General features: G+C 38.1%; 1 protein-coding gene across 1 annotated transcript in view; it reads left to right on the top strand.

Annotated features, from left to right (window-relative positions):
• Positions 1 to 26,381, top strand: part of arhgap28 (Rho GTPase activating protein 28) — a 127,584-nt gene that overhangs the window by 89,277 nt on the left and 11,926 nt on the right. The window contains exons 6-11 of the mRNA XM_039754803.1: positions 5,646 to 5,811; positions 5,894 to 5,985; positions 8,626 to 8,703; positions 17,826 to 17,985; positions 22,454 to 22,536; positions 25,091 to 25,099. Of these exons, the coding sequence (XP_039610737.1) occupies positions 5,646 to 5,811; positions 5,894 to 5,985; positions 8,626 to 8,703; positions 17,826 to 17,985; positions 22,454 to 22,536; positions 25,091 to 25,099 (588 nt within the window). The remainder of the gene's footprint in view (positions 1 to 5,645; positions 5,812 to 5,893; positions 5,986 to 8,625; positions 8,704 to 17,825; positions 17,986 to 22,453; positions 22,537 to 25,090; positions 25,100 to 26,381) is intronic.

Genomic DNA, 26,381 nt, shown 5'->3' with positions numbered 1-26,381 from the left:
TATATGACCGACATTATAAAATACCAGAAATTATACGGTAAAATCAAGCCCCGACTTATCCATGGGAGAACTTAAACGCAAGTATATACGGTAAGTGCCACTTTGATCAGGACCGAAGATTCTGATGCGTTACACTACTGATAACTTTTTCCACATGATATAAAGAACATAATTACAAAACAGAAGTAAATTGAAAAATTTAATAAATGTACTACATTTTGCCTAACATTTTTCAAAATTTATATTTCCTTTACTTGAAACCAATGTGATTATATCCAACAAAAACAGTCCAAAACTGTTACTCCATGTCCTGCTCAACAGCTGTCATCTGACCCATCCCCCTTTACAGAATTAAAAGCTAGAAGCAGGACAGACTAATGGAGCACCGACTTGTTATACACAAAGGCAAGATTAATCAACTAATACTTACACTTTAATACGGGCATTTACATATTATTACACAAATGGCTCCTACAAGTAATGTTATCAAAAGTAAACAGTTTTTTGGCTGTTTCAGTACCTTTTTGGTCTAAAATGAGCCTAGTTTCTTCAATTTTAGTTATGATAGCTTAATCACCACATCCTGGGAATCAGGTTTAGTGTGCCGTTGTTGATATAAAACTTTAACTTCATATCTGGCAAAGTCTATTAGCACAGCCATTTCTGAAACTTTTCTCAAGGCACCCCAATATCTATGGTCATCCCCATTAGTTTCTAAATTGTACCGCTAGCACTGCTTTGGTTTAGTGTTGCCTCAGTAATTTGAAAAAGGTATGCTGGTGGTGAAACTTAAAAAAAAAACGTGCAATGGACAAGATGCTTCAAATAGAGGTTTAGGAGCCTCTTTTTACTGTAAAAATGTTTAATTTTTTTGTTCTAATATTATATGGTGATTTCTCAAGAAAATAAACATTTATGGCCAAGATAACTAGGTTTTAAAATATTTTTGGATAGTCTAAAACATTCCCACAATTACATACTGTATTTAAACCATTCCAAACCAGTTCACTTATCAGCCTCTGGCAGTAAAGCAGAGACATGCAAATCCTATCCTTGTATGGTATTTAATTGTTGTTGCTTTATACTAATTCCTATTCAAATGGTCCAGATTCTTGATAATGCCTTTTCTAAGTTTTCAAAATATAAATAGGAATATGTTCAAATTTCTGTCATATATACTTTTAGTGAAAACTTCATGAATTATTCGTAGTGAGATGATTTAGGAGTAAAAATAATGAAATATTTACCTGCCTTTGATAAATTATGCCAGCTGTGAAAGATAAAGTCCAGACACTCCATTATTATAAGAAGCCAGGATCACCCAAAAATGTTTTCCTTTTTGTTTTATATATTACTAGCTGTCCCCCATGACTCCACCAACGCAAGTAGTGCAACAGGACAAACTTTTAAAAAATGTTAAACACACTAAAACATGGTATACAGGTGCTGGTCATAAAATTAGAATATCATGACAAAGTTGATTTATTTCAGTAATTCTATTCAAAAAGTGAAACTTGTATATTAGATTCATTCATTACACACAGACTGATGTATTTCAAATGTTTATTTCTTTTAATTTTGATAATTATAACTGACAACTAATGAAAGTCCCAAATTCAGTATCTCAGAAAATTAGAATATCAATTAAGACCAATGCAAAAAAAGGATTTTTAGAAATGTTGGCCAACTGAAAGGTATGAACATGAAAAGTATGAGCATGTACAGCACTCAATATTTAGTTGGGGCTGCTTTGGCATGGATTACTGCAGCAATGCGGCGTGGCATGGAGTCGATCAGTCTGTGGCACTGCTCAGGTGTTATGAGAGCCCAAGTTGCTCTGATAGTGGCCTTCAGCTCTTCTGAATTGTTGGGTCTGGCGTATTGCATCTTCCTCTTCACAATACCCCATAGATTTTCTATGGGGTTAAGGTCAGGCGAGTTTGCTGGCCAATCAAGAACAGGGATACCATGGTCCTTAAACCAGGTACTGGTAGTTTTGGCACTTTGTGCAGGTGCCAGGTCCTGTTGGAAAATGAAATCTGCATCTCCATAAAGTTTGTCAGCAGCAGGAAGCATGAAGTGCTCTAAAACTTCCTGGTAGACGGCTGCGTTGACCTTGGACCTCAGAAAACACAATGGACCAACACCAGCAGATGACATGGCACCCCAAACCATCACTGACTGTGGAAACTTTACACTGGACCTCAAGCAACATGGATTCTGTGCCTCTCCTCTCTTCCTCCAGACTCTGGGACCTTGATTTCCAAAGGAAATGCAAAATTTACTTTCATCAGAGAACATAACTTTGGACCACTCAGCAGCAGTTTTTTCTTTAGCCCAGGCGAGACGCTTTGACGCTGTCTCTTGTTCAAGAGTGGCTTGACACAAGGAATGCGACAGCTGAAACCCATGTCTTGCATACGTCTGTGCGTGGTGGTTCTTGAAGCACTGACTCCAGCTGCAGTCCACTCTTTGTGAATCTCCCCCACAGTTTTGAATGGGTTTTGTTTCACAATCCTCTCCAGGGTGCAGTTATCCCTATTGCTTGTACACTTTTTTCTACCACATCTTGTCCTTCCCTTCGCCTCTCTATTAATGTGTTTGGACACAGAGCTCTGTGAACAGCCAGCCTCTTTAGCAATGACCTTTTGTGTCTTGCCCTCCTTGTGCAAGGTGTCAATGGTCGTCTTTTGGACAACTGTCAAGTCGGCAGTCTTCCCCATGATTGTGTAGCCTACAGAACTAGACTGAGAGACCATTTAAAGGCTTTTGCAGGTGTTTTGAGTTAATTAGCTGATTAGAGTGTGGCACCAGGTGTCTTCAATATTGAACCTTTTCACAATATTCTAATTTTCCAAGATACTGAATTTGGGACTTTCATTAGTTGTCAGTTATAATCATCAAAATTAAAAGAAATAAACATTTGAAATACATCAGTCTGTGTGTAATGAATGAATCTAATATACAAGTTTCACTTTTTGAATGGAATTACTGAAATAAATCAACTTTGTCATGATATTCTAATTTTATGACCAGCACCTGTACAGATAAAAGTCGAAATGTGCGTACATACAAAAAAATACAAATGCAGAAAACCGTGCGTAAGACAACTTCCACGCACTTCTGCTACATAAGTTCCAGTCTGCGTGAAGTGTAACGCTCGTGCATGCACCTGCCGCCCCACCCTATCTCCTCCAGATTTACACCTCTTTGAATATGAAAATCAATGCAAATATTCCCTTAAGTGCAGCGTTCTGTGTAAAGGCAATGGCAAGAGCACAGGGAAAGAAAAAAAATATCAGCGAGTGCCAAGAAGAGGCAAGGAAAAACGTACTATTTGTTGGTTTAAACAGTGGTATAAACAACAAAAGGAAGTTGATCAAAAGTTCAAGTTCAGAAAGTCACACAGTGCCTGAAACAAAAAAGAAGTTGTCAGATATCAAAGTCGCCGTGAAAAGGCAAGTTGTAGCCCACATATGGAAGCTTATTAGGGTACAGAGAAAAGAAAAAAAATAGGCACAGTAGAAAAAAAACTCGAAATGTCAACTTTAATCTAGAAGTTTCCACTTTAATCACATAGTTTATTTTGTCATTACATCAGAACGGCATAAACTTCATCTTAAAATCTTTTCATTTACAAGTTTCTCAGATCCCATCATAACTAAAGTAGCATGTTAAATGCTTCGTATTCTGTGTGTTCTTCTATGTATTGTATGTGTGTACTTGCTTCTTAAAAAGCAAAAAAAGTATCTGTATTATATTATATTATATATATATATATATATATATATATATATATATATATATATATATATATATATATATATATATATATATATATATATATATATATACAGTACATATTTACTGCATTTCATCTGCAAAATGATATCAAGAGCTCCAAGAAAATAGCTCCTGGACAAGTAAATTGACTAAGAAAGCCAGTCTTCATCATCTGTACATATACGCTCTCTTCTATTGAACTGAATTCCTTTCTTGTTATTGTATGGTACAATGAGATTCAATATGCAGATCCTCCATAAACCTATTTTCCTATAAAATGGTAAAATAACAACAACAAAAACAATAATAATAATAATAATGTGTTAAAAAACAATGAAAAATATACAATATGAACGCATAAGTGGCTCAAGTTGTATAAAATTACAACTGTAATGCAAGTTTACAGTGAGGGAATTGTACTTATAAGTACAAACAGTTCTACTGGGAGAACTGGATGGACTGATTGAGTACATTTATATCTCTTGGGATTAAATTGTTTCTGAACCGTGAGGTTCATGCAGGAAAGGCTTTGAAGCATTTTTGAATGGGAGAAGTTCAAATAGACTGTGTACATGGCTGAGGCAGCGTGTGCTAGAAGCTGTACCCCAATAATTCTCTCCGTGCTTGACACATAAGCAGTAGAGCTTTCCGATCAGTTGCTGCACAGCTGTGATTCCACAGTCAGATACAGTGGGTTAAAATACTCAGTGGTGCACTGAGAGTAACAATGCTAAAGCAGCTATGGTATTTGGAATAGTTTTGCCATTCTGTGCACCATTATATGGTTACAGGTTAATTACAATCAGATGCCTTAAACTAAAAAAACAATATGTGGTTAATGTTAGTGTATTTGATAAAGCCGCGTCAGGGATGTGAACCTAAAAAAATAAAGGGAAGCCACCCAAGAACAGTAGCACTGCTTTGACACTGGGTGCCGCCAGTTTGCAAAAGCGAGCTGAAAACTTGCGTACGCTATGCTTTGAGCTGGCATGACTTTAAACCAAGTTTAGCTTTTATACATTGAGATGTGAGTGTGGAAACAGGCGTATGCAACATTTTTTTGCATGCACACCATTTCTACATGAGGCTCCAGGTCTTTAATTTTTACACTTTAATCTAAAGCTGTCCTTTATTGATAGATACATGACATGGTTATACATCATAAATTATCGTCAGAAAGTACCCTGTGCCTCTTTCCTTTTAAATCTGTATCAGGAATTTCCCATTTAATACAAACCTTACTTGTCATTGGACTTTTTAAATTGCCATCTAACCATTAAACCTGTTGTTTAAAAAAAGAAAACCAAAACCCGTCTCTCTTAACAAACCACTTAGAATGCAAAATCTTTGTGTTGAGAGATTTGCCATATATTTTTTGGAATTCCCCTTCAGATCTGCCAAACATTAAGTATTTGTTTGTTTTGTCTGTCAGTACATTTACCACATGACCTAAACCTCCAGCCTTTTGTTTTGTCATTTGTGTTTGGGTCAGTTCTGGAAACTAAATAAAGATTCTCAACAGCAGGGTTCTTTTCAGTCTGTTTACATACAAGTTTGCATATTTCTAATTTTTGTCACACCTCGTCTTATGGCAAAATTTATTTGCTTGTATTTTACTGAAAAAGTGCTTCTTATCATTATAGTATGTTATATAGAGGTTGAAAAAGTTAGTATAAAACAGTTCTTTAAAATTAGCAAATCTGCATGGAACTTATAAATCTATTTTTTTACTGAGGTATATTTTTCTAGACATAAATGTCTGTTAAATTATATGAAATAAGTTTTTCTTTATAGTGCACATTTAAGGTAGAACTACAAGTTCACATGGTTAAAATAATATGCAATGTCTCTTGTACTTTTAGAAATTTACAGTTCGTAAAGCTAGACTAGGATGTACAATAATACGAGATCTGTCGCCGCAAGATATGAAAAAAATTGCCTGCCTCTCCCTAATTGAGTTAACGGCTTATTATGATGCCCTTGGAATTGAGCTGAAGAGAAACAGAGCAGTTCGTGTTAAAGCACGAGGTATGTGGGAAAAAAATATGAAAAACCATTTGATTACTAATTTAAAAAACACTTATTAAATGCAATGTTATTTACATTTCAGAAACCGGACTTTTTGGCGTCCCTCTGTCAACTCTAATAGAAAATGACCAGAAGAAGTTTCCTGGTTCCACAGTGCCACAGATATTTAAAAAGGTAAACAAAATGGCCTGATGCACCTTTTCAAAATTGTGTGGAGGTTGGGGACAGTGCCTCTGGATTGGCAAATTGAGGTGATGGTCACCATCTTTAAGAATGGGGACCAGAGAGTGTTTCCAGCTTTAGGGGGATCATGCTCCTAAGCTTGGCTTTTTAACCTTACATGGATTCCAGAGGTTTCATTGGAGTATGACCAATCAGTCTGCGTGTGTTTTGTGGGTTGGAAAAGGCCAGATCCCTTGGGGTGTCCGGTGAAGTGTGCCTCAGAAGTATGGGGTACCAGAGCAGCTATTGTAGGCTCTTTGGTCCCAGTACAACCAGCATGAAAGCTTGGTTTGCATTGCTGGCAGTAAGTCAGACTCATTTCTGGTGGGTGTGGAACTCGGCCAGGACAGCCCTTTGTCTGTTTAAAAATGTTATGGACAGAATGTTTATGCTGCCAAGAAGAGGATGGTGTCCAATTCTTTGGCCTCAGGTTCACATCTCCGCTTTTTTACAAATGATGTGGTCCTATTGGCCTCATCTGGTCCTGACCTTAGACATTTAATGAGGCAGTTTGGAGCTGAGTGTGAAGCAGCCAATGTGAGATTCAGCACCTCCAAGTCCGAGGTCATGGTTCTCATTCAGAAACAGGTTGATTACCCTCTTGGTTTGGAATGGGGTGCTTCCTTAAATGAAAGAGTTTGAGTATCTCGGGATGTTGTTCAAGTGTGAGTGAAGAAGGGAATGAGAAACAGGCCAATGAACAGGTGCAGTCATGTGGACATTGTACTGCTCAGTCATTGTGAAGGGAAAGCTAAGCCAAAAGGTGAATCTCCTGATTTACTAGTTGATCTACAGTATGTTCCTATCCTCACCTATGGCCACAAGCTGTGGGCAGTGACTGAAAGATCCTGAGTTTCCTTCTCAGGATGTCTGGGCTCAGCCTAGATTAGGAAGCCCAGACATTCGTTTGGAGCTCAAAGTACAACATACACATGTACTGCTGTAACTTTAAATTCATACCTTCATTCTCAAAATTCATTTAATTATTCACAGTGCGCCCTTACATTAAGATTTGACTTTTGCTACTATTGTTTAGTCTCAAAATGAATTATACATATAGATTTTTATATAAATTGTGTAGTTTGGCATAGTTGTTCATTTACCCCGTCCACTTAGGAATACAACCAGGAAACAAAAGTTGGAAGACATTTTCATTTTCCTTGGATGAAAGATGGAATATGAAGGTCCCTCTTTTAGTTACAAAGCAAAGATATACTTGAGTAGTTTAGTGAAATCAAGAAATATTGCAAAACAAATTTATGCAGTATTTAAATTGTTTTTTCAATGATTATGTAAGCTGAAATATCACCAAAGCTGTGGAAAAGAAAATCAGAACTTTTGAAATGTGGTTCTAAAATAAATGACTAGTATGGACTGCGACAGGCACAAATATCTCTGTTTTAAATTACCTTAATTCTTGTTGCACAATTAGTTGATGTTTAACTTAACTATTATGGTCACAATGAAAGAAAAAGTCTCATTACCAGGGCATAAGTTCTGTGTGAAGAACACAATAAATTCAGATTTAACATTTTAAAAGGAAACAGTAAATAATGTATAATACTGGTATTGTCACTATATACAGCATGGCACTACACTCACTGCAGGTAACAATAATCAATTCAAACAACACCATATTACATCTTGCCTGAAGAAGGGGCCTGAGTTGCCTCAAAAGCTTGCATATTGTAATCTTTTTAGTTAGCCAATAAAAGGTGTCGTTTTACTTGACTTGTCACTACATTCATAATGGCTAACACGGTACAACACCCTAGTACTACAGGCTTACTAAATTAAACTGGGCAGCCTTTGATGTTATCAATGTTTATTGGTCAGTTATTTGATGTTCCTCTAAAGAAACACCCTTAATAATAATAATAATTCTTTACATTTACTACATTACATTCACAACTCAAAGCACTTTACATAGTGAGTGGTGAGCCACTTCAGCCACCACCAATGTTCAGCGTCTACCTGAAGGGTGCAACGACAGCCATTTTGCATCAGTACCCTCACTACACATTAGCTATTAGGTGGTGAAGGGGTCAAAGTTAGCCAATCAGAGACGGGGGATGATCAGGGGGCCATAATGACTAAGACATGGATGGCAACCCTCTGGACAATGAGATACACTCTGCTCTTTACGAAGGATGCCCAGGGGTCTTTAATGAAAACAGAGAGAGACATTTTTTTACAGAACAGTGTCAGTGTCCCCTCAAAAAAGCTAGAAATTCTGGCATTAGAAATGTTCCTATTGATTTATTAAGTTTGCCAAGAAAAAGCTGAAAACTAGCTTGATTGATAAAATAACTTGTGGCCACTTCACCCAAAACAGAAACAGAGAAGACCTGCCAGCCAGCATCTGGCTGATAATCTTGGTCTTACTTTCTAAACAATTTAGTTTAATCATCAGCAATCAAATATGGGATTTATTTTATGTCTTCCTGACTACAAATCCATTTCTATTTTTGATTGATTAGAACTATAGATAATCGATACTCGTAACTGAACAATGTTTCTGCAGTTACAGTGCTTGATGTTTGTTTTTAACATGCACCAGACAAAAGACTTAAATAAGTCTGTGCTTTTCAGTTGCTCTCCAGGTTGGAGCAGACGGGTCTACAGACTGAAGGCATTTTGCGAATACCAGGATCAGCGTCAAGGGTAAAGGTAAGGCTGACATTTTTCAATTGCATGCTGGGCACCAGACTCAAGACTCACTAATAAAGTAATACTGTTGCTCAAATTAATGGTATGTTTGTTAGTAAATTCCATGTTTTGAATTTTACCATGACCTTCGCCTTATAATATTCTATGGTATTATATCCTTTTGTTTTTATTTTGTTTCCATATCTTCTCTTGTTAGTCTATACATTAGTATACAATGATGTTGATGATAGAACTATCCATCCATCCATCCATTATCCAACCCGCTATATCCTAACTACAGGGTCGCGGGGGTCTGCTGGAGCCAATCCCAGCCAACACAGGGTGCAAGGCAGGAAACAAACCCCGGGCAGGGTGCCAGCCCACCGCAGATGATAGAACTAATTAAATTTAATAAAGCTTGCAAAAACAGTATGTGACTTTGAAATGGAAAACTGAAATGTTGGGAGAAAGTAGTTTGTCCTTTTTTAAAAAAAGAATGTATTCTGCTCTGTATACTGCTGGGATATGAGAAGGGTTTTTGCTATTTCTGCAAAGGTTTGTGCAGTTTAAATATTCTTTTCCTGAGATCCCGTAGTGTAAAATACAAATATGGGACACAAAGCTTTCTAATAAGGAAAAAAAGTGAAGTGTTCTAATCTATGACAAGAATAAATTATATACAGAATAAATATTCCACAGAACAGTACTTTGTGTTCAAAACATTTTAAGTGCCCTGTGAGCTTGATCAAACACCTCTGCCCTTTCAATATTCTTTTCAACTCGGATTAATTCATCTCTTCAATACACACATAACCAATAGTGAAATTGCTTTTGCAGTCTTGCATTTTGTAATGTGATACCTTTAGCATTATAGGATCTTTTTGCTGCTCTTTTGGACATAGTTTAACCCAGTATTTATGATATTATTAACAATTTGTATTGCATTAATTTGCTTCATATTTTAACATCAGTGACATTCACTTTTGAGTGTGTAGCTTTGTTGTTGTATTCTTCCTTTGTAATCTGAAACTTTCAGAAAAAGTGTATTTGATTTTTGACGGTCCTTTGATGCGATCTTCTAAGGATCTCCTTGTTATATACATTTCATCTTAGTCATAACTGTTGCTAATTTAATCTGAGCTGATTTTTATCAAATATTGCATGCTTTTCTGAATCTAAACAATACTCTTTTTCTTTTACTCTAAAACTTGAATAAGTAAATATGTGCATAGTTTTTTACCCAAGATAGCAGCATACACCATGACTTTGACCTCCAAGATATCAGATTACTTTGCTTTTAAGTAAGTTCTTTTAATATCCAAAATTTTGTATATGAAGGTAGTTCAACTTAAAGATAATGTAATTGAAACAAAATACATTTTGTATTGTAAATTTTGAAAAAAAAGCATCAAAGAAACTATTCTAATATAAAAAACACAACGGAAGTTTAGAAAAACAGTCAGTCTTATTCAGAGAAAATGTTAAGAAAATGCAAAAATAAAAAGTTGAAATTTCTAGGAAACAACAGATGAAATAAATACTTCCAAATGAGAAATAAACTGAATGTCATAGTTGAAATTAGCAACAGGTATTATGGTGCCAGCCATAGACTACTGGCATAACCTTTACCTCCTCAACTGTAAATGATAGAAAGCAGATAAAAATAGACAAAAGGAAAATACTGAAGAAAGATTGCAGTTTTTCAAGACAAAATGGACTAAAAACGACATTTTTACATACAGATTTTAAAAGTAGATCTAAAAGAAGTTACATTTTGTTGACTCCATTAGAAAATGGTACCAGATAAACCGAAGTCCTCAAATGTAATTCTGCCCCACATAATGAGAAATGCAATAGATCCCAGTGACAAGCCTGCATAAACTGTGACAATAAAAAGCAGTCTAGTGAAATACTCACTCACTCATTCACTCGCTCCCTCCTTCACTCACTCACTCGCTCGCTCTCTCATTCACTCACTCACTATCCATCCACTTGATCTGTCCAAAGTTGTGGTGGCAATATGGCCAAGCTGAAGAGACCAGCGGCCTCATGTATAAACGGTGCGTACCCACAAAAATGTTACGTAAGCCTGTTTCCACGTTCAAATCATGATGTATAAAACCTAAACTTGCCGTAAAGCCATGCACATTTCCACGGTAGCTCATACCCTGTCATACGCAGGTTCTCTGCTCTGTTTTGCAGACTGGTGGCAGTGTTACTGTTCCAGTGTGGTTTCCCTTTCTTTTTTACATCCACATCCCTGATGCGGCTTTATAAATACACTGAAATTAGCCACATATTGTTTATTAGTTTAATGCATCTGATTGTAATTAACCTGTAACAATATAATGGTCCACGGAATGGTCAAACTATTCCACATACCATAGCTGCTTTAGTGTTGTTACTCTCACTGCACCTTCTTTTTCTTCTTTCAGCTGCTCCCGTTAGGGGTTGCCACAGCAGATCATCTTTTTCCATAGTGTAGTAATAGGACTACTATTCCCATGATGCTTTGCGGTATGCCCAGAATGTTGGAGGGTAGGGAACTTCCTGCTTCTTGTTGAATAAACATTTTTCTAAGGTTGCGACTCCGAGTCCCGCGTCCTCATTATAAATGGTGTCAGAAGCTACAAACTAAAAGTCTCCAGTCTGTTTTAAAAGTTCAGAAGATTTTGTTATTACCGTCGCAGGACAGATGAGAGGCTGTGTGCACGGCTGTATCAGGAAGAGTCAGCTGGTGTGAGTAAGAGTCGCTGCGAGGCACATGCAGGCGGAAGGAGACGTGCAGCAGGAGGACGCATCTGAAAGTTTGGATCCTGAACGCGAGAGGAACAGGGATTTACTAACCAGGATGGCGACAACTGTGCAAATAACTCCCCCAGAGCCGGTCGACTTTTCCTGTCCTACAGACTGGCCGAAGTGGATCAGAATTTGAAAGGTTCAGAATTGCTCTCAATGAAAAAACGGAGGAATATCAGGTGAATTCGCTCTTATATGCCATGGGAGACGCAGCTGATGATGTTTTGGCGGTTTTACCTCTGTCTGATGCAGATAAAAAGAAATATGACTCTGTTAAATCAGCATTTGAACAGCATTATGTGGGAAAACACAGTGTTATTTTTGAAAGAGCACAGTTTAACTCAAGATGGCAACAAGAAGAGGAGAGTGCAGAGTCCTTCATCACAGCTGTACATAAGTTGTCAGAGAACTGTGGTTTTGGAGGAACTTATTAGAGAAAGAATTGTGGTTGGCATTAAAGACAAAAAGCTGTCAGAAAAGCTACAACTGGACTCAGATTTAACACTTTCTAAAGCCATACTTAAGGTCAGACAGAGCGAAACTGTGAGGAAACAACAAACAATATTCCAACATGGACACCATACGGACAAAAATGAAGAGAGCAAAGTCACAAACGTGGCAACAGACAAAGAAAAGGCAAGGACCAGACAAGCTAAGTGTTAAAGAGTGTGGCCGCTGTGGGCGTAAAAATACACACTCATGGAAAGACTGTCCCGCTAGAGATGTTGAATGTCGTAAGTGTCATAAAAAGGGACATTTTGCCGTAGTTTGTCGCAATAGTGAAGCTTACGTGAGGTTGTAGAATGTCAAGATAACAACAAAGATTTTGTGTTTTTGGGAGAAGTAGGGACTGAGAGATCCAAACCATGGGTAGAAAAAGTCCTAATGAATGGAGAAAATGTTGAGTTTAACTTAGACACTGGGGCAGACGTTACGTCCATACCTGAGAAGTGGTACATACCAGAACGAGATGGAGCACTGCAGAAACCCCAAAAGACTCTTTTAGGGCCTGGTGGATACCCACTTAACGTGAAGGGCTGCTATAAAGCACAAATAATAGAAAAAGGCCGCAGTACATCAGAGGATATTTACCTGGTTTCAGGGCTAGCTCAGCCACTATTAAGCAGGCCAGCATGTGAAGCTTTGGGTTTGGTGTACAGAGTACACACAGTTATGAAGTCTGATGTAGATTTCAGAGCTGCTTATCCAGATGTTTTTCAAGGTTTAGGCAAGCTACAAGAGTCTTACCACATTCAGCTAGAACAGGGAGCTACACCGGTGGCTCTGTCGGCCCCCAGAAGGGTGCCCCTCCTCCTCAGAGATGCAGTGCATGCAGAGCTACACAGAATGGAAGGAATGGGAGTTATTTCTAAGGTAACTGAGCCAACAGCATGGTGCTCAGGCATGGTAGTCATCCCCAAACTAGGTGGGAAGCCACCTAGGATATGTGTAGATCTCACACCTTTAAACGCAGTAGTAAAAAGAGAACGTCATATCCTTCCAGCAGTAGACCAAACACTAGCGATGTTGAAAGATGCTAGGGTGTTTACAAAACTGGACGCTCGATCTGGATTTTGGCAAATCCCTCTTACTCCACAGTCAAGGCCCCTCACAACTTTCATCACTCCTTTTGGGAGATATCATTTCAACCGCCTCCCATTTGGAATATCATCGGCGCCAGAGCATTTTCAGATGAGGATGTCTCAAATGCTCGAGGGCTTTGAGGGAGTCATCTGCCATGCCGATGATGTGCTTGTCTATGGCAGGGACAAACAAGGACATGACCAAAGACTTCACCGTGACCTCCAAAAGTTTCAAAAAGAAGGACTCACTTTAAATGAAAAATGTGAGTTTGCCAAGACTGAAATCATGTCACAAGGTTTCCGCAAACAGCATTGAGCCCGACCCAAACAAAGTCAAGGCGATACAACAGCTGCCGCAACCCACATGTGCCAACTGCCTTGCAAAGTTTGTGCCGCAGCTTGCCACAATAACAATGCCATTAAAGGATCTGCAAAAGGAGAGAAATGAATGGAGTTGGGCAGAGCCCCAAGAAACAGCTTTTCAAGGACTGAAAGGGATACTAAGCTCTCCAGAAGTACTTGCTCAGTACTGTAACATGGCAGACACAAGAGTGGCAGCGGACGCATCGTCATATGGGATTGGAGCTGTTCTTACACAAAAGCAGCAAGATGGTTCATGGCGACCCATTACATACATTTCAAGAGGACTAACAGAGACCGAGAGGCGCTACGCCCAAATTGAAAAGGAATCGTTAGCTGTCACATGGGCATGTGAAAGACTGTCATCATACTTAATGGGTCTACATTTCACTTTAATGACAGACCATAAACCTTTGGTACCTCTGCTCAGCACTAGGGGCTTGGACGATCTTCCTCCGAGGGTCTTGAGGTTTCGTTTAAGACTGCTATGCTTTACCTTTAACATCATTCATGTGCCAGGCAAGAACCTCGTCACAGCTGATGCCCTGTCTTGAGCACCGCTACCTGGTCCGCCCTCAGCAGGTAAGCTGCAGTTTGAAAAAAAAGTGGAAGTTTTTGTTGACAGTCTGGTGATCGGTCTCCCAGCCTCGGGCAGGAAGCAGGAGACTGTAAAGAAGGCACAAAAAGAAGATTATGTGTGTAGAAAAGAGATTGAGCACTGTTCCACTGGATGGCCAGAGAAATGCCAGCTAGACCCAGATATTAAGCCCTTTTGGCAGCATAGAATGGACTTTCATCTTGCAAACGATCTTCTGATGAAAGGACAGAGATTGGTAATACCACATATCCTCAGAGCAAACATTCTAGAGCGTCTGCATGAAGGCCATCAGGGGATTTCCAAGTGCAGAGCCAGAGCTCGAGAGTCTGTGTGGTGGCCAGGCATCTCCACAGAGATTGGTCGCATGGTGGATAGCTGCGAGATATGTCAAAAACACAGGGTACAGTCTCACGAACCACTGATACCAACTCAGGTCCCAGAATGCCCATAGCAAAAGGTCGGTATGGATCTTTTTGAATGGTCCAAGAGACAATACCTTCTCTTAATAGACTTTTTCTCAAGATGTATTGAGGTAGTTGAGCTTAAGTGCACTTCGGCTGAAGTCACCATTAAATCTATCAAGGAGATCTTTGCAAGACATGGAACCACAGAGAATGTTGTTTCTGATAACAGGCCACAGTTTTCATCAGAGCTGTTCAAAATATTTGCAGAGGAGTATCAGTTCACACATGTCACCAGCAGCCCACGTTATCCCCAAGCCAACGGGGAGGCCGAACGTGCAGTGCGGACTATAAAGGACTTGTGGAAGAAGGATCCTGATCATAGCAGAGCACTACTGGCATACAGAGCCATTCCACTGGAACATGGATTCTCGCCAGCCCAACTGCTAATGGGGAGAAACCTGCGTACGTCCCTACCCCAACCAACAGCTAAAATGGATCCTCAGTGCCGGACCTGCTTGCTTTTCGAAAGAAGGATGAAGAGGGACAGCGTCAGCAGGCAAAATATTACAACAGGAGACACAGGTCCAGACCTCTGTCACAACTCACACCTGGACAGAAGGTTTGGATCACTACAGAAGAAACTAGTGGTGCAGTTGTCAGGTCTGCCAGTACTCCCAGATCGTATGTGGCAGAAACAGATAGGGGTACTTTCAGGTGAAATAGAAGCCATGTTCGACCCACAGGAACTATTACCAGGTCTGGTCGAATGGTGAAAGCACCGGACAAAATGGATTTGTGAACTGAGAAAATAACATCGCACAAGTGTTCTAAATCTAAGTGGTTGCAGATGTTTTGCTGTGTGAAAGAAAGAAAAAAAAAAGTGTTCATTATGTTTTATTGTGAAAGAAAGAGAAAAAAAAAAAGAAAAGACGACTAAAGCTAAATGGCGGAGGTGTAGTAATAGGACTACTATTCCCATGATGCTTTGTGGTATGCCCAGGATGTTGGAGGGTAGGGAACTTCCTGCTTCTTGTTGAATAAACGTTTTTCTAAGGTTGCGACTCCGAGTCCTACGTCCTCATTATACACATATTACTCTCACTGCACCACTCGGAGCAGCTGATCAGAAAGAGAATTATCGCTATACAGCATCAAGCACACGCTGCCACAGCCATGCTATTGAACCGCTCTCACATGGCAGACGCTTCAAAACCTTTCCTGTACAGACCTCGTGATTCAGAAACAGTTTCATCCCAAGAACTATAAACGCACTCAATCAGTCCATCAAGTACTCCTTGTAGAACTGTTTGTACTTATTAGTACAATTACCTCACTGTAAACTAACTACAGTTATAATATTGCACAACCTGAGCCACTTTATAAAGCACATATTTACATATGATGACAATATCATTTTTAAGATGAAATGCAGCAAAATATGTTTATTATATTATACAGATAAAACTTTAACTTCATTGAAATAATCTATATTGTTAATAATTAAACATGTGAGGACACAATGTTGCTGCGCTAGCAATGATCTGGCACTCCGTTCACGGATTGTTCCTGCCTCACACAGTATGCTTGCTGGGACTGGCGTGACACTGGAAGGATAGAATAATTAAACATGTACTATGAAGATATTTCAATGTTCCTTAAAAGTTTTGAAGAATCAGATGGCTTAACGTTTATTACAGAGCAGATTATGTGGTGATTGGGTACTTGGAGAAAGAAAAGTAAGGACAGGAATTGGGGGTTAGTACGTTTGAAATAGACAGTACTGCTACAATAAATTATTTCATTGAAGGTCGTGCACAATCACTGCGCCACCGTGTTCCCATGTTTAATAACATGTTTTAACTCCTATCATCATGAAAATGATATCAAGTATACATCTCAGTATTTTAATTATTCAGAGAGCTGTAATATTACGAATGTAATGGATTCTGTGTCCTGTCCGAGGAAGACAAAACCCGGAAGCACGTAGTGATTCACACACATAGAGCACATAGAAGATCAAATACAAAACAAAGCATTTAACGTGCTACTTTATTACGATGGGATTTGAGAAACTAGTAAATGAAACGATTTTAAGATGAAGTTTATGATGTTCTACTTAAATGACAAAATAAACTACGTGATTAAAGTGGAAATTATGAGATTAAAGTTGACATTGCATTCTTTTTTCCCAATTTGTGCCTATGTTTTTTCTCTGTACCCTAATAAGCTTTGATATCTGACAGCTTCTTTTTCATTTCGGCACTATGCGACTCTGTGAACTTGAGTTTTCGAGTTTCTCCGACACGCCATGTCACTCGATTAACTTTCTTTTGTTGTTTATACCACTGTTTACACCAACAAATAGTACATTTTTCTTTGCCTCCACTTGGTATTCGCTGCATTTCTTCTATTTCTCCCCGTGTTTTTGCCATTGCCTTTTCACAGAATGCTGAGCTTAATGGCTATTTATATTGATTTGCATATTCAAATAGGCATAATTCAGGGAGGAGATGGGGTGTGACAGCACGCTGACCAGGATTTATGTAGCGGAAGAATGTGGAAGTGGGCGAACGCACAGATTTATGTATCTGGATTTTTTTGTGCGTAAGCACATTTGCGCTTTTGTGCTTACACCATGTTATAGTGTGAATTCTACGCACAGCATTATGCATGAGGAATTTCCAGTTTTGATTTTCTTGACTCTTGCCTGGCACATATCTTTTGGGAAGTTCCCGGGACACAGCCTTACTTCATGCCAAAACTACCTCTTGTGGCTGCTGTCTCTTCAGACAAATAACTACTGCATTTGTGAAACCAAATGATACGTTACGTGTTTTTTGATACTCTGTGCCAGTCAGCCATTGTCCTAGTTCTTTACTACATGGATTTCAGAGCCATTGATTCAACACAGGAATCCATTGTTTTTATCCTAACACGCAGAAGCAATGCAGAGGTCCTACTTGAAAAAGTAACCCTTTTAAATTGTGAGAACAAGTGAGAGTCCCACACATATAATGAATGATATGTGAAAAAGGTCAGTGCCAAATAGAAATGGGACCAGGTAATCTGAGATACTGTCCCAACTGACCACCCTATTACAGATATTATATTGAATATTATATCATTCACCATGTAAATGTCTTTGCTGCATTTAGTGAAAGCAAATTCATGAACATTTAAAAAAATATATCATTAACTCCATGACAGTCTCTAGTTTCAGTAACTATTTTATAACAACTCCATCTCATTCTCTGTCCATACACCACTTTTGATAGCCTATAATTCTCCCTGTTCTTATACAGTATGGAGGTATTTTGTCTTAAACTAAGTAATTCTTTCTTTTGTGAATGTTTAAAGAGGATGAAAGGCATATTTTAACTATACTTATTTTTTCCACAGAACCTTCGTCAAGAATTGGAAGCTAAGTTTTATGATGACACCTTCAACTGGGACCAAGTGAGGCACAATGATGCTGCTGGTTTGCTAAAACTGTTTATCAGGGAGCTGCCATATCCTCTTTTAACAGTAGAATACCTTCCAGCCTTTGCTGCTGTAGATTGTGAGTTAAAAGTTATTTAGTATTTCTTACGCTTACAATGAAATTCCAAGGGTTGCGACTATGATCTTGGAAAACTTGGAGTGTGTACAGCAACTGTGCAAACAAGATTTTGCTAGAATGAAATTTTGAAATCATTTTAATTATCTACCTATATGTAAAAGTGATTGTTTAATAAAGCTGTAATTAAGCGTCTGCTCTGGTAAATAGAAGGTAATGTTACAATGTGTACATTACAGCACTTACTTTTAACATGCATTTGTGTGGGGAAAAAAACCTAATAATTCCTGGAGTCTGAATTGATGATCAAAAGCAAACTTAAACAAAGTGCTTCTACTACACTTCCAAGTTAATTTAACTAGCTAGAATGAGTTACTATACATGTTCAACTTTATAACTATGTTTCTCATCTCATATTTTTTAAAAGAAAAGACACAACTACGTTATTAAAATTATGTCAGTTAATGACAAGGCTCTGATGATATCCAACTTTATTTTTTATGTAGTGTTCTTGACATAATTCCTAATTTTGAGAAAATCCAGTTTATCTGTAAATAGTTTCATCTTGAATGAAATACACTAGAGCCCTACAGCTATATACAATCATCATCTTTACATTAGTCCATTACAGGGAAATTAAATGGCATATTCATTATTTAAATGTTTACTCTTACACTGAGGAAGTAAGTTCAGTATAATTACACAATGGTGATCCAGAAAGTGCACTTCATGAGAATAGCTTGGTTTTGTACTTGTCTTATGTTGGTCCTCAATCAGACAGTATACAGAAGAAATCAAAGAGGCTTATAAGTACATTTGGTTGTACAGCATTTTGCATAAAGTAGATGCCAAGAGGGTATAAGGTTAAGCTGTATGGTGTAGCTGTGAAACCATATCTGCAATATGAGTGCAGTTTTGGTCTCTTGATTAGTAGGAAGTAAAAACTTTGGAAAAAGTACAGAGGAGAGCTGGCCTTATTTCAAGACTGTCGGATATGAGTAGTGAAGAAGGGTAAAAGGAGTTTAAACATTTTAGTTTAAGCACACAGATGCAGTGGGTACGGAAAGTACTCAGACCCCCTTAAATTTTTCACTCTTTGTTATATTGCAGCCATTTGCTAAAATCATTTAAATTAATTTTTTTCCTGATTATTGTACACACAGCACCCCATATTGACAGACAAAAAAAAGAATTTTTGAAATTGTTGCAGATTTATTAAAAAAGAAAAACTGAAATATCACATGGTCCTAAGTATTCAGACCCTTTGCTCAGTATTTAGTAGAAGCACCCTTTTGAGCTAATACAGCCACGAGTCTTCTTGGGAAAGATGCAACAAGTTTTTCACACCTGGATTTGGGGATCCTCTGCCATTCCTCCTTGCAGATCCTCTCCAGTTCTGTCAGGTTGGATGGTAAACGTTAATGGACAGCCATTTTTAGGTCTCTCCAGAGATGCTCAATTGGGTTTAAGTCAGGGCTCTGGCTGGGCCATTCAAGAACAGTCACAGAGTTGTTGTGAAGCCACTCCTTCATTATTTTAGCTGTGTGCTTAGGGTCATTGTCTTGTTGGAAGGTAAACCTTTGGCCCAGTCTGAGGTCCTTAGCACTCTGGAGAAGGTTTTTGTCCAGGATATCCCTGTACTTGGCCGCATTCATCTTTTCCTCGATTGCAACCAGTCGTCCTGTCCCTGCAGCTGAAAAACACCCCCACAGCATGATGCTGCCACTGCCATACTTCACTGTGGGGACTGTATTGGACAAGTGATGAGCAGTGCCTGGTTGTCTCACATGTATACATGTTACACGGCAAATTGGTTAAATGTGTATCAATGGACTATGCTGAAACAGTTGTTGGTGATCATGCGGAAGATGAAAAATCAACTTGCAATATCCTGTAGAATATCTACAACCGTTAACACCACTGCCTGAATTACTGTTGAAAGAAGGATGTATCCAAGAAAATAATGTAGTATATCTTCCACGGATAACATTAGATACCAAAGGAGATCTTGATATGCCATTCGTATTAAAACGTTAACAGTTTCTTGTTAGAATATCTTTTGCAAAGACAATTAACAAATCACAGAGACAAACATTCGAAAAAGTCAGTTTTTATTTATTAGAGAGAAAGAAACAAATTCACTCATGGGCAGCTATACATTGCGTTGTCATGATGTAAGTTCAAACACAGAATCAAAATTCAATGAGATATTGATGAAAATTGAATTCAAAAATAGTTATTACTGAAGTTTTACAGTAAAAGGGTAAGTTTAAAAAGTATTTGCATGTTAATTTCAAAGCCAAACAGAACAAAATTGTATAATGCAACGAATAACTCTAATGAAACATGAAACATAATTTACTTTCAAATAATTACGTTTTACTATTTTTTAATATGGTTCATTACTCGCTGGTAAGATAGTTAGTTCTTTTATGCATATGTAACAATTCGCATGAAAATAACAATCTGTTTAAATTGTACATCCGCATTCACATACGTGAGCACTAGAAACACAAAGTTGCAAGTGCGTAGCGCCAGCCCGTGAGTTGGCGAGCGAAGTGAGCAGGGGGCAAAGCCCTTTAGTACATCCAGAATGTAATCTCCTGTCTTCCATGTCTTTTGGAAGTCAGTTTATCTGAGATCATATAATTTTGTTAAAAAATGAAGCAACAACACAGTTGGACTAGTACTGTGAAAGCCCATACTGTAGCCTTAGAAGTGTAAAACAGAGAAATGGCTGCCCCTGTAAATACGAAATAAGCTATTTTACATGTCCACCAAATAATAGTTGCCCCGTCTTGTTGGCATATTCATGAAATTAAGCTGCCTTTATTTTATTACTAGATAAAGGTAATTTAATTTAATATGCATTGTAAATTGTAAATTTATAATGTAAATTTACTGAAAAGTCTTTTTGGTGAGCTACAAAAGGCACCCTGAGATTTATTTGTAGATTTAAATTTCAGGTTGCACGTTTGAAGAAAAGACTTTCGCAAAAACAACAGACACTCCATTAGCTTTGTCCTGCAACCTTAAACCTTTTAGGTGTTTGTTTTTTTTCATTTTGAAAATGCAGCGCCCCAGTTGTTTGGTGTTTAATTACGATGAAAGCTGAATGCAAGCATATATTATTAAATGAGTTTAATTTATTTTTAACTATTTGTAGCATCCGTCAAGTTATATCATATTTGAAAGTTTTGGCATGTTTAAGATTTCAGGAAAAATGTAAGAAAATTCTTTTAGTCAGTCTCATGAATGGCATTTTTTTATTTACTATCAAATTATTTACTGGCATCCTTCAATTCAACAATGTATAATTTATAGAAAGTATCACTTTTTTTTAAATGAAAATTGCAAATGGTTAGTAGTAGTATATTTACTAAGCATTACTAACCATTTGCAATTTTCATTTTAAAATTACTACAGGGTCACGGGGGTCTGCTGGAGCCAATCCCAGCCAACACAGGGCGCAAGGCAGGAAACAAATCAGCCCACCACAGTATACTTAAATTTAAATGAGTAAATCTTCTTTTTTTAAATTACAGTGGTACTTTTAATTATTTTATAAAATAATGTAGAATTCTGTAGAATACTTCGCATATGTAAAAAAAGACTATAAAACATTGGGTGTGAAAGAAAAAGTAATGAAAATTCCCCAAAAAAGTTCCCAACATTTTGGTTGTATTCCTTGAAACACTGTTGTGGCAGTAGGGGGCGCTAGTGCTCCCTTGAACCCTTAGGTATGACTCCAGACACCAGGTAAAAGTCCAAGACTTTTTATTTTTTCCGACAGTGCACCAAGCACCTTCCACACTACTCATACAAACAATCACTAATTCCAACACAATAACCTCTCCTCCTCGCCCAGACACTTTGCTCCTCTCCCACCCAGCACAGCTCAGTGTCTGGACTGAGCCACAGTCCTCTTATAGCCCCTGACCCGGAGGTGTTCCTGTCCCAGCAGTCCACAGTTCCTTATTCCTTCCGGGTCAGGGCAATCAGTCTTTTACTTTAACCCGGATGCACATCGTTCCTTCCCGTCACGTGACCGTGACGTACTCCCGGGTCATAAGGCACAAAAGAGCCCATAAGCCCCCCCACAGCGATTCCTGGTGGCCCCCAAGGTATCCAGCAGGGCTGTGTATAAATACTACAAAGTCCATGAGGCCCTGCTGGACCTCGGGGCACAATCCTGCTGTCGGGAGGGCTCCTCCTGGCGGCCTGGGGGTGAGGACCGGCATGAGAAGCCGGCAGTCCTCCACACTGTGTCATTCCACATATAACCTTTCCTAACAGTTGTTTGTGATTTTAGTATTTGTCAGCTTATTTGAGTATAATTATTGTAAGCTTTGTTCACTTGAGTAATTTGATGAACTTGCATTGCACTCAATAAAACGGGTGAGGCAAGTAGCTAGATTACCTTAATATGTTTACTCAATATTTCTAACTTTTTTTTTCTGTAATATTACAGATATCAGTTCACCCAGGCTACAGCTGCATGCTTTACATCTCCTTATTATGTTGCTGCCTGAAGCACACAGGAATACACTCAAGGTAGGAATGAAATAAAGAACAACTATACACATTGAACAACTAAAGTCTAGCACTTATTTTACCTTCTGTTTGAAAAACAAAATATTTAATTTAAATCTGTGACTTCTGCCCAGAGCATTAAACACAAGAGTGGCTTTTGGGGGTAGCAAGTGGGGCGATTGACCCAGACCCCGCACCTAAGGGGGCCCTGCTTTTGAGGTCTGCATGTCCCGTTCGAGCAGATTTGTCAAGTTACATTCTCCAGTATATATATATATATATATATGAGATGCTTCTAAGAGGAACTCTTTTATAATCCCTCTTTAAGGTCAAATTCTGTACATGTAAGTCTTTGAAAACATTCCATAGTCCGAAAATGAATGTACAAAAACATGTTTTGCTAATGATAACCGGCTGACATGACATCAGGGTGAGTTATGACAAGTACATCCTGCGTATCGAGAGTCAGAGTATACTTGCAATTTGAGTACTTTTCCAGAAGAGACCCTGCTACTTTCCGTATGATACTGCATCACATTTTGCACTGTCGCGTGGTATTGTCATGAATAATGAATTGCACTTATTTAATAGATTAAATCGTTATATTACTTTTTAGTTTAAAAATTCTAAACTGGCAACTCTTTAAGTATTTGGAAAATTACCAGTATTGAAAATCCAGGATATGTTTAACTCAGGACCTGCTTTTAGGTGTGTTAGTGTGTAATGTATACAGCATCCATTGTGTTAGCCCATGTCTGTCTGTCTGTATATCTGTTTGACCTCATGAAACAACTCGGCCCACCATAGACAATTTTTGTTGAAATGTGGCACTCTTATACCGTATTTCAAATAAATTTGTTAGGAAAGTTCCATTTTCATTGAGATATCTGGAACAGATCGTTCTGTGCATAGTTTTGAAATTTCAAATCCTCCATTGAAACGTATTGTCAAATTTGCAAACATGTCCATCTTAAAACAGGCAAACGTTCTGTGCGACATCACCTACAAATTTGCTCTTTAAATTTACCTTGGGAGCAATTGTTATATTTTCTTCGTTTATATATTTTCTACATTTTCTGGTAATACTGACTATGCCTTTTCTGTGTTCATGAAATCATTTTTTTATATTTTTATTGATTTTAAAATTCCACTGGGTAGCCATTAGGTCCAGCTGCTTTCCCACTTTGAAGTGAGTTTATAGCATCTAGTAATTCTGAAAGTGTGAGAGGTTTACCCAGTTCCACAATGCTAAGAGTATCTAGTTGTGGTATCTCTAGTGAATGAAGAAACTCAATAGATGGTGTCTTGTCTTCTTTAAACTGAGTGGAATATAAAGACTTATAGTACTCTTTAAATGTGTAACTAATATTTTTATGGTCAATAATTTTATTTCCATCTGTGTTGTTGTTGTTAATGCATTATGGACTTTCTGCTTGTGGATGTATTGGGCTAAGATCTTATTGGCCTTTTCTCTATGTTCATAATAATGATGTCGCAATTTAAAGATAAGCTATTCCGTTTCTTTAGTAGTCAAGAGGTTAAATTGTGATTGCAAAACCTGTCTTTTCCTATAGAGTACCTCTTTTGGAGACTTGGCATATTCTAGATCTATTCTGGTAATTTCGCAGATTAACTTGGATGCTTTCTTTATTTCCAGTTTATTTTTGTGTGAAAGATATGAAATAATCTCCTCTTAAAAATGCCTTCAGAGTTTCCCAGAGTATGCCTGTTGAGACCTCAAGGAAATAATCAGTTTGCTTGTATATGAATTCTGTAGAGTTCTCATCAGCTAATGATGGGGTTAAGACAATGTCAATGTCAATTTATTTATATAGCACATTTAAAACAACATAGGAATGCTGTGGCCAAAGTACTGTACAATAATAGAATAAAAGAAAACATACAAATAACACAAAATAACATAAATAGAAATAAAATATATGAACATAAATGAAATAAATAATAAATAGAAGTAATGTTATATAATCACAATGAGGAAACCATCAGTATTACTGAAGGTCACGGAATGCAAGTGAATAGAAATGAGTTTTTAATCTTGTTTTGAACAGTTCAGTTGTAGACGACTCCTTTATGTAATGAGGTAAAAAGTTCCACAGGCGAGGAGCAGCAGCTGCAAAAGCCCTGTCCCCCTTAGTTTTACATTTGGTACAAGGAACAACAAAAGACAACTGACCAGAAGATCTAAGCATTCTGGATGGATGTTGTAAAACACATAATTCGGATAAATAGGCAGGTGCAAGCCCATGTAAAGATTTAAAAACTAGCAGCAAGATTTTAAAATCAATTCGAAAACTGACAGGCAGCCAGTGTAAAGTAGCTAAAATTGGAGAAACAGAGTCATACTTTCTTGCCCCAACCGGAAAGCGATCGGCAGCATTTTGGACCAGCTGTAACCTGTGTATCAGGGATTTGCTAATCCCAGAATACAGCAAGTTGCGGTAATCAAGGCGAGAAAAAATAAAAGCATGAGTAGCTTTCTCAAGATCCCTAGAAGATAAAAAAGGCTTGATCTTACCTAAAAGACGAAGCTGGATAAAGCAGCTCTTGACTACAGAATTTACTTGTTTCTCAAAAGAGAGGTTACTGTCAAAGATAACACCTAGATTGAGGAATTGAGGTTTGCAAAAGACAGAGAAAGAGCCGAGAAGTCCAAGACCAATTTGGGCTTTAGCTGATGGACCCAATATAAGCACCTCAGTTTTATTTTAATTCAGATCAAGAAAATTATTAGCCATCCAGGATCTTATTTCAAGAAGACAGTTGTGCAGTTGATTTATTGCAGAGTTGCAGACAGGAATATAAACCTGTGTATCATTAGCATAGCAGGGAAAAGAAATGTTAAATTTCCTTAAAATAACTCCAATAAGATGAAAACGGCATCTACGAGATGAGTGTGTAGGACGCACTAATTTAAGCTCCATGATCAGGGGGGCATGGTCAGAGATAACGATAGTGTCATACTCACAAGATTTGATACTGCAGAAAATGATCGTCTATGAGGAAATAATCAATTCTTGAGTAACAATGATATATGAGTGAGAAGACGGAGTATGCTCTTAGGTTAGGATTTAAGAAATTCCATGGGTCAGATAAATTATGATCCGTTACAAACTGTGTAATTATCTTTGCAGTTTTAGATGTTATCTTCATTGTATCTGTGGATCTATCCAGGTCTGGATTTAAAACACAATTAAAGTCTCCAACCATTATAATATTGTGAGTGTGTACATTAGGGATAGATGCAAATACATTTTGGAAGAAAGCTCTTATCATCCACCTTAGGTGCATAAATATTAATCAACATAATTTTAGTATTACCATATACACTCACCTAAAGGATTATTAGGAACACCATACTAATACGGTGGTTGACCCCCTTTCACCTTCTGAACCGCCTTAATTCTACGTGGCATTGATTCAACATGGTGCTGAAAGCATTCTTTAGAAATGTTGGCCCATATTGATAGGATAGCATCTTGCAGTTGATGGAGATTTGTGGGATGCACATCCAGGGCACGAAGCTCCCGTTCCACCACATCCCAAAGATGCTCTACTGGGTTGAGATCTGGTGACCGTGGGGGCCATTTTAGTACAGTGAACTCATTGTCATGTTCAAGAAACCAATTTGAAATGATTCGAGCTTTGTGACATGGTGCATTATCCTGCTGGAAGTAGCCATCAGAGGATGGGTACATGGTGGTCATGAAGGGATGGACATGGTCAGAAACAATGCTCAGGTAGCCCGTGGCATTTAAACGATGCCCAATTGGCACTAAGGGGCCTAAAGTGTGCCAAGAAAACATCCCCCACACCATTACACCACCACCACCACCAGCCTGCACAGT

This window comes from Polypterus senegalus, chromosome 5, assembly GCF_016835505.1.
Source record: "Polypterus senegalus isolate Bchr_013 chromosome 5, ASM1683550v1, whole genome shotgun sequence".
NCBI classification, from domain to species: Eukaryota; Metazoa; Chordata; class Cladistia; order Polypteriformes; family Polypteridae; genus Polypterus; species Polypterus senegalus.
The sequence above is the reverse complement of the archived record's forward strand: the minus strand, read 5'-3'. Positions and strand labels throughout refer to the sequence as shown.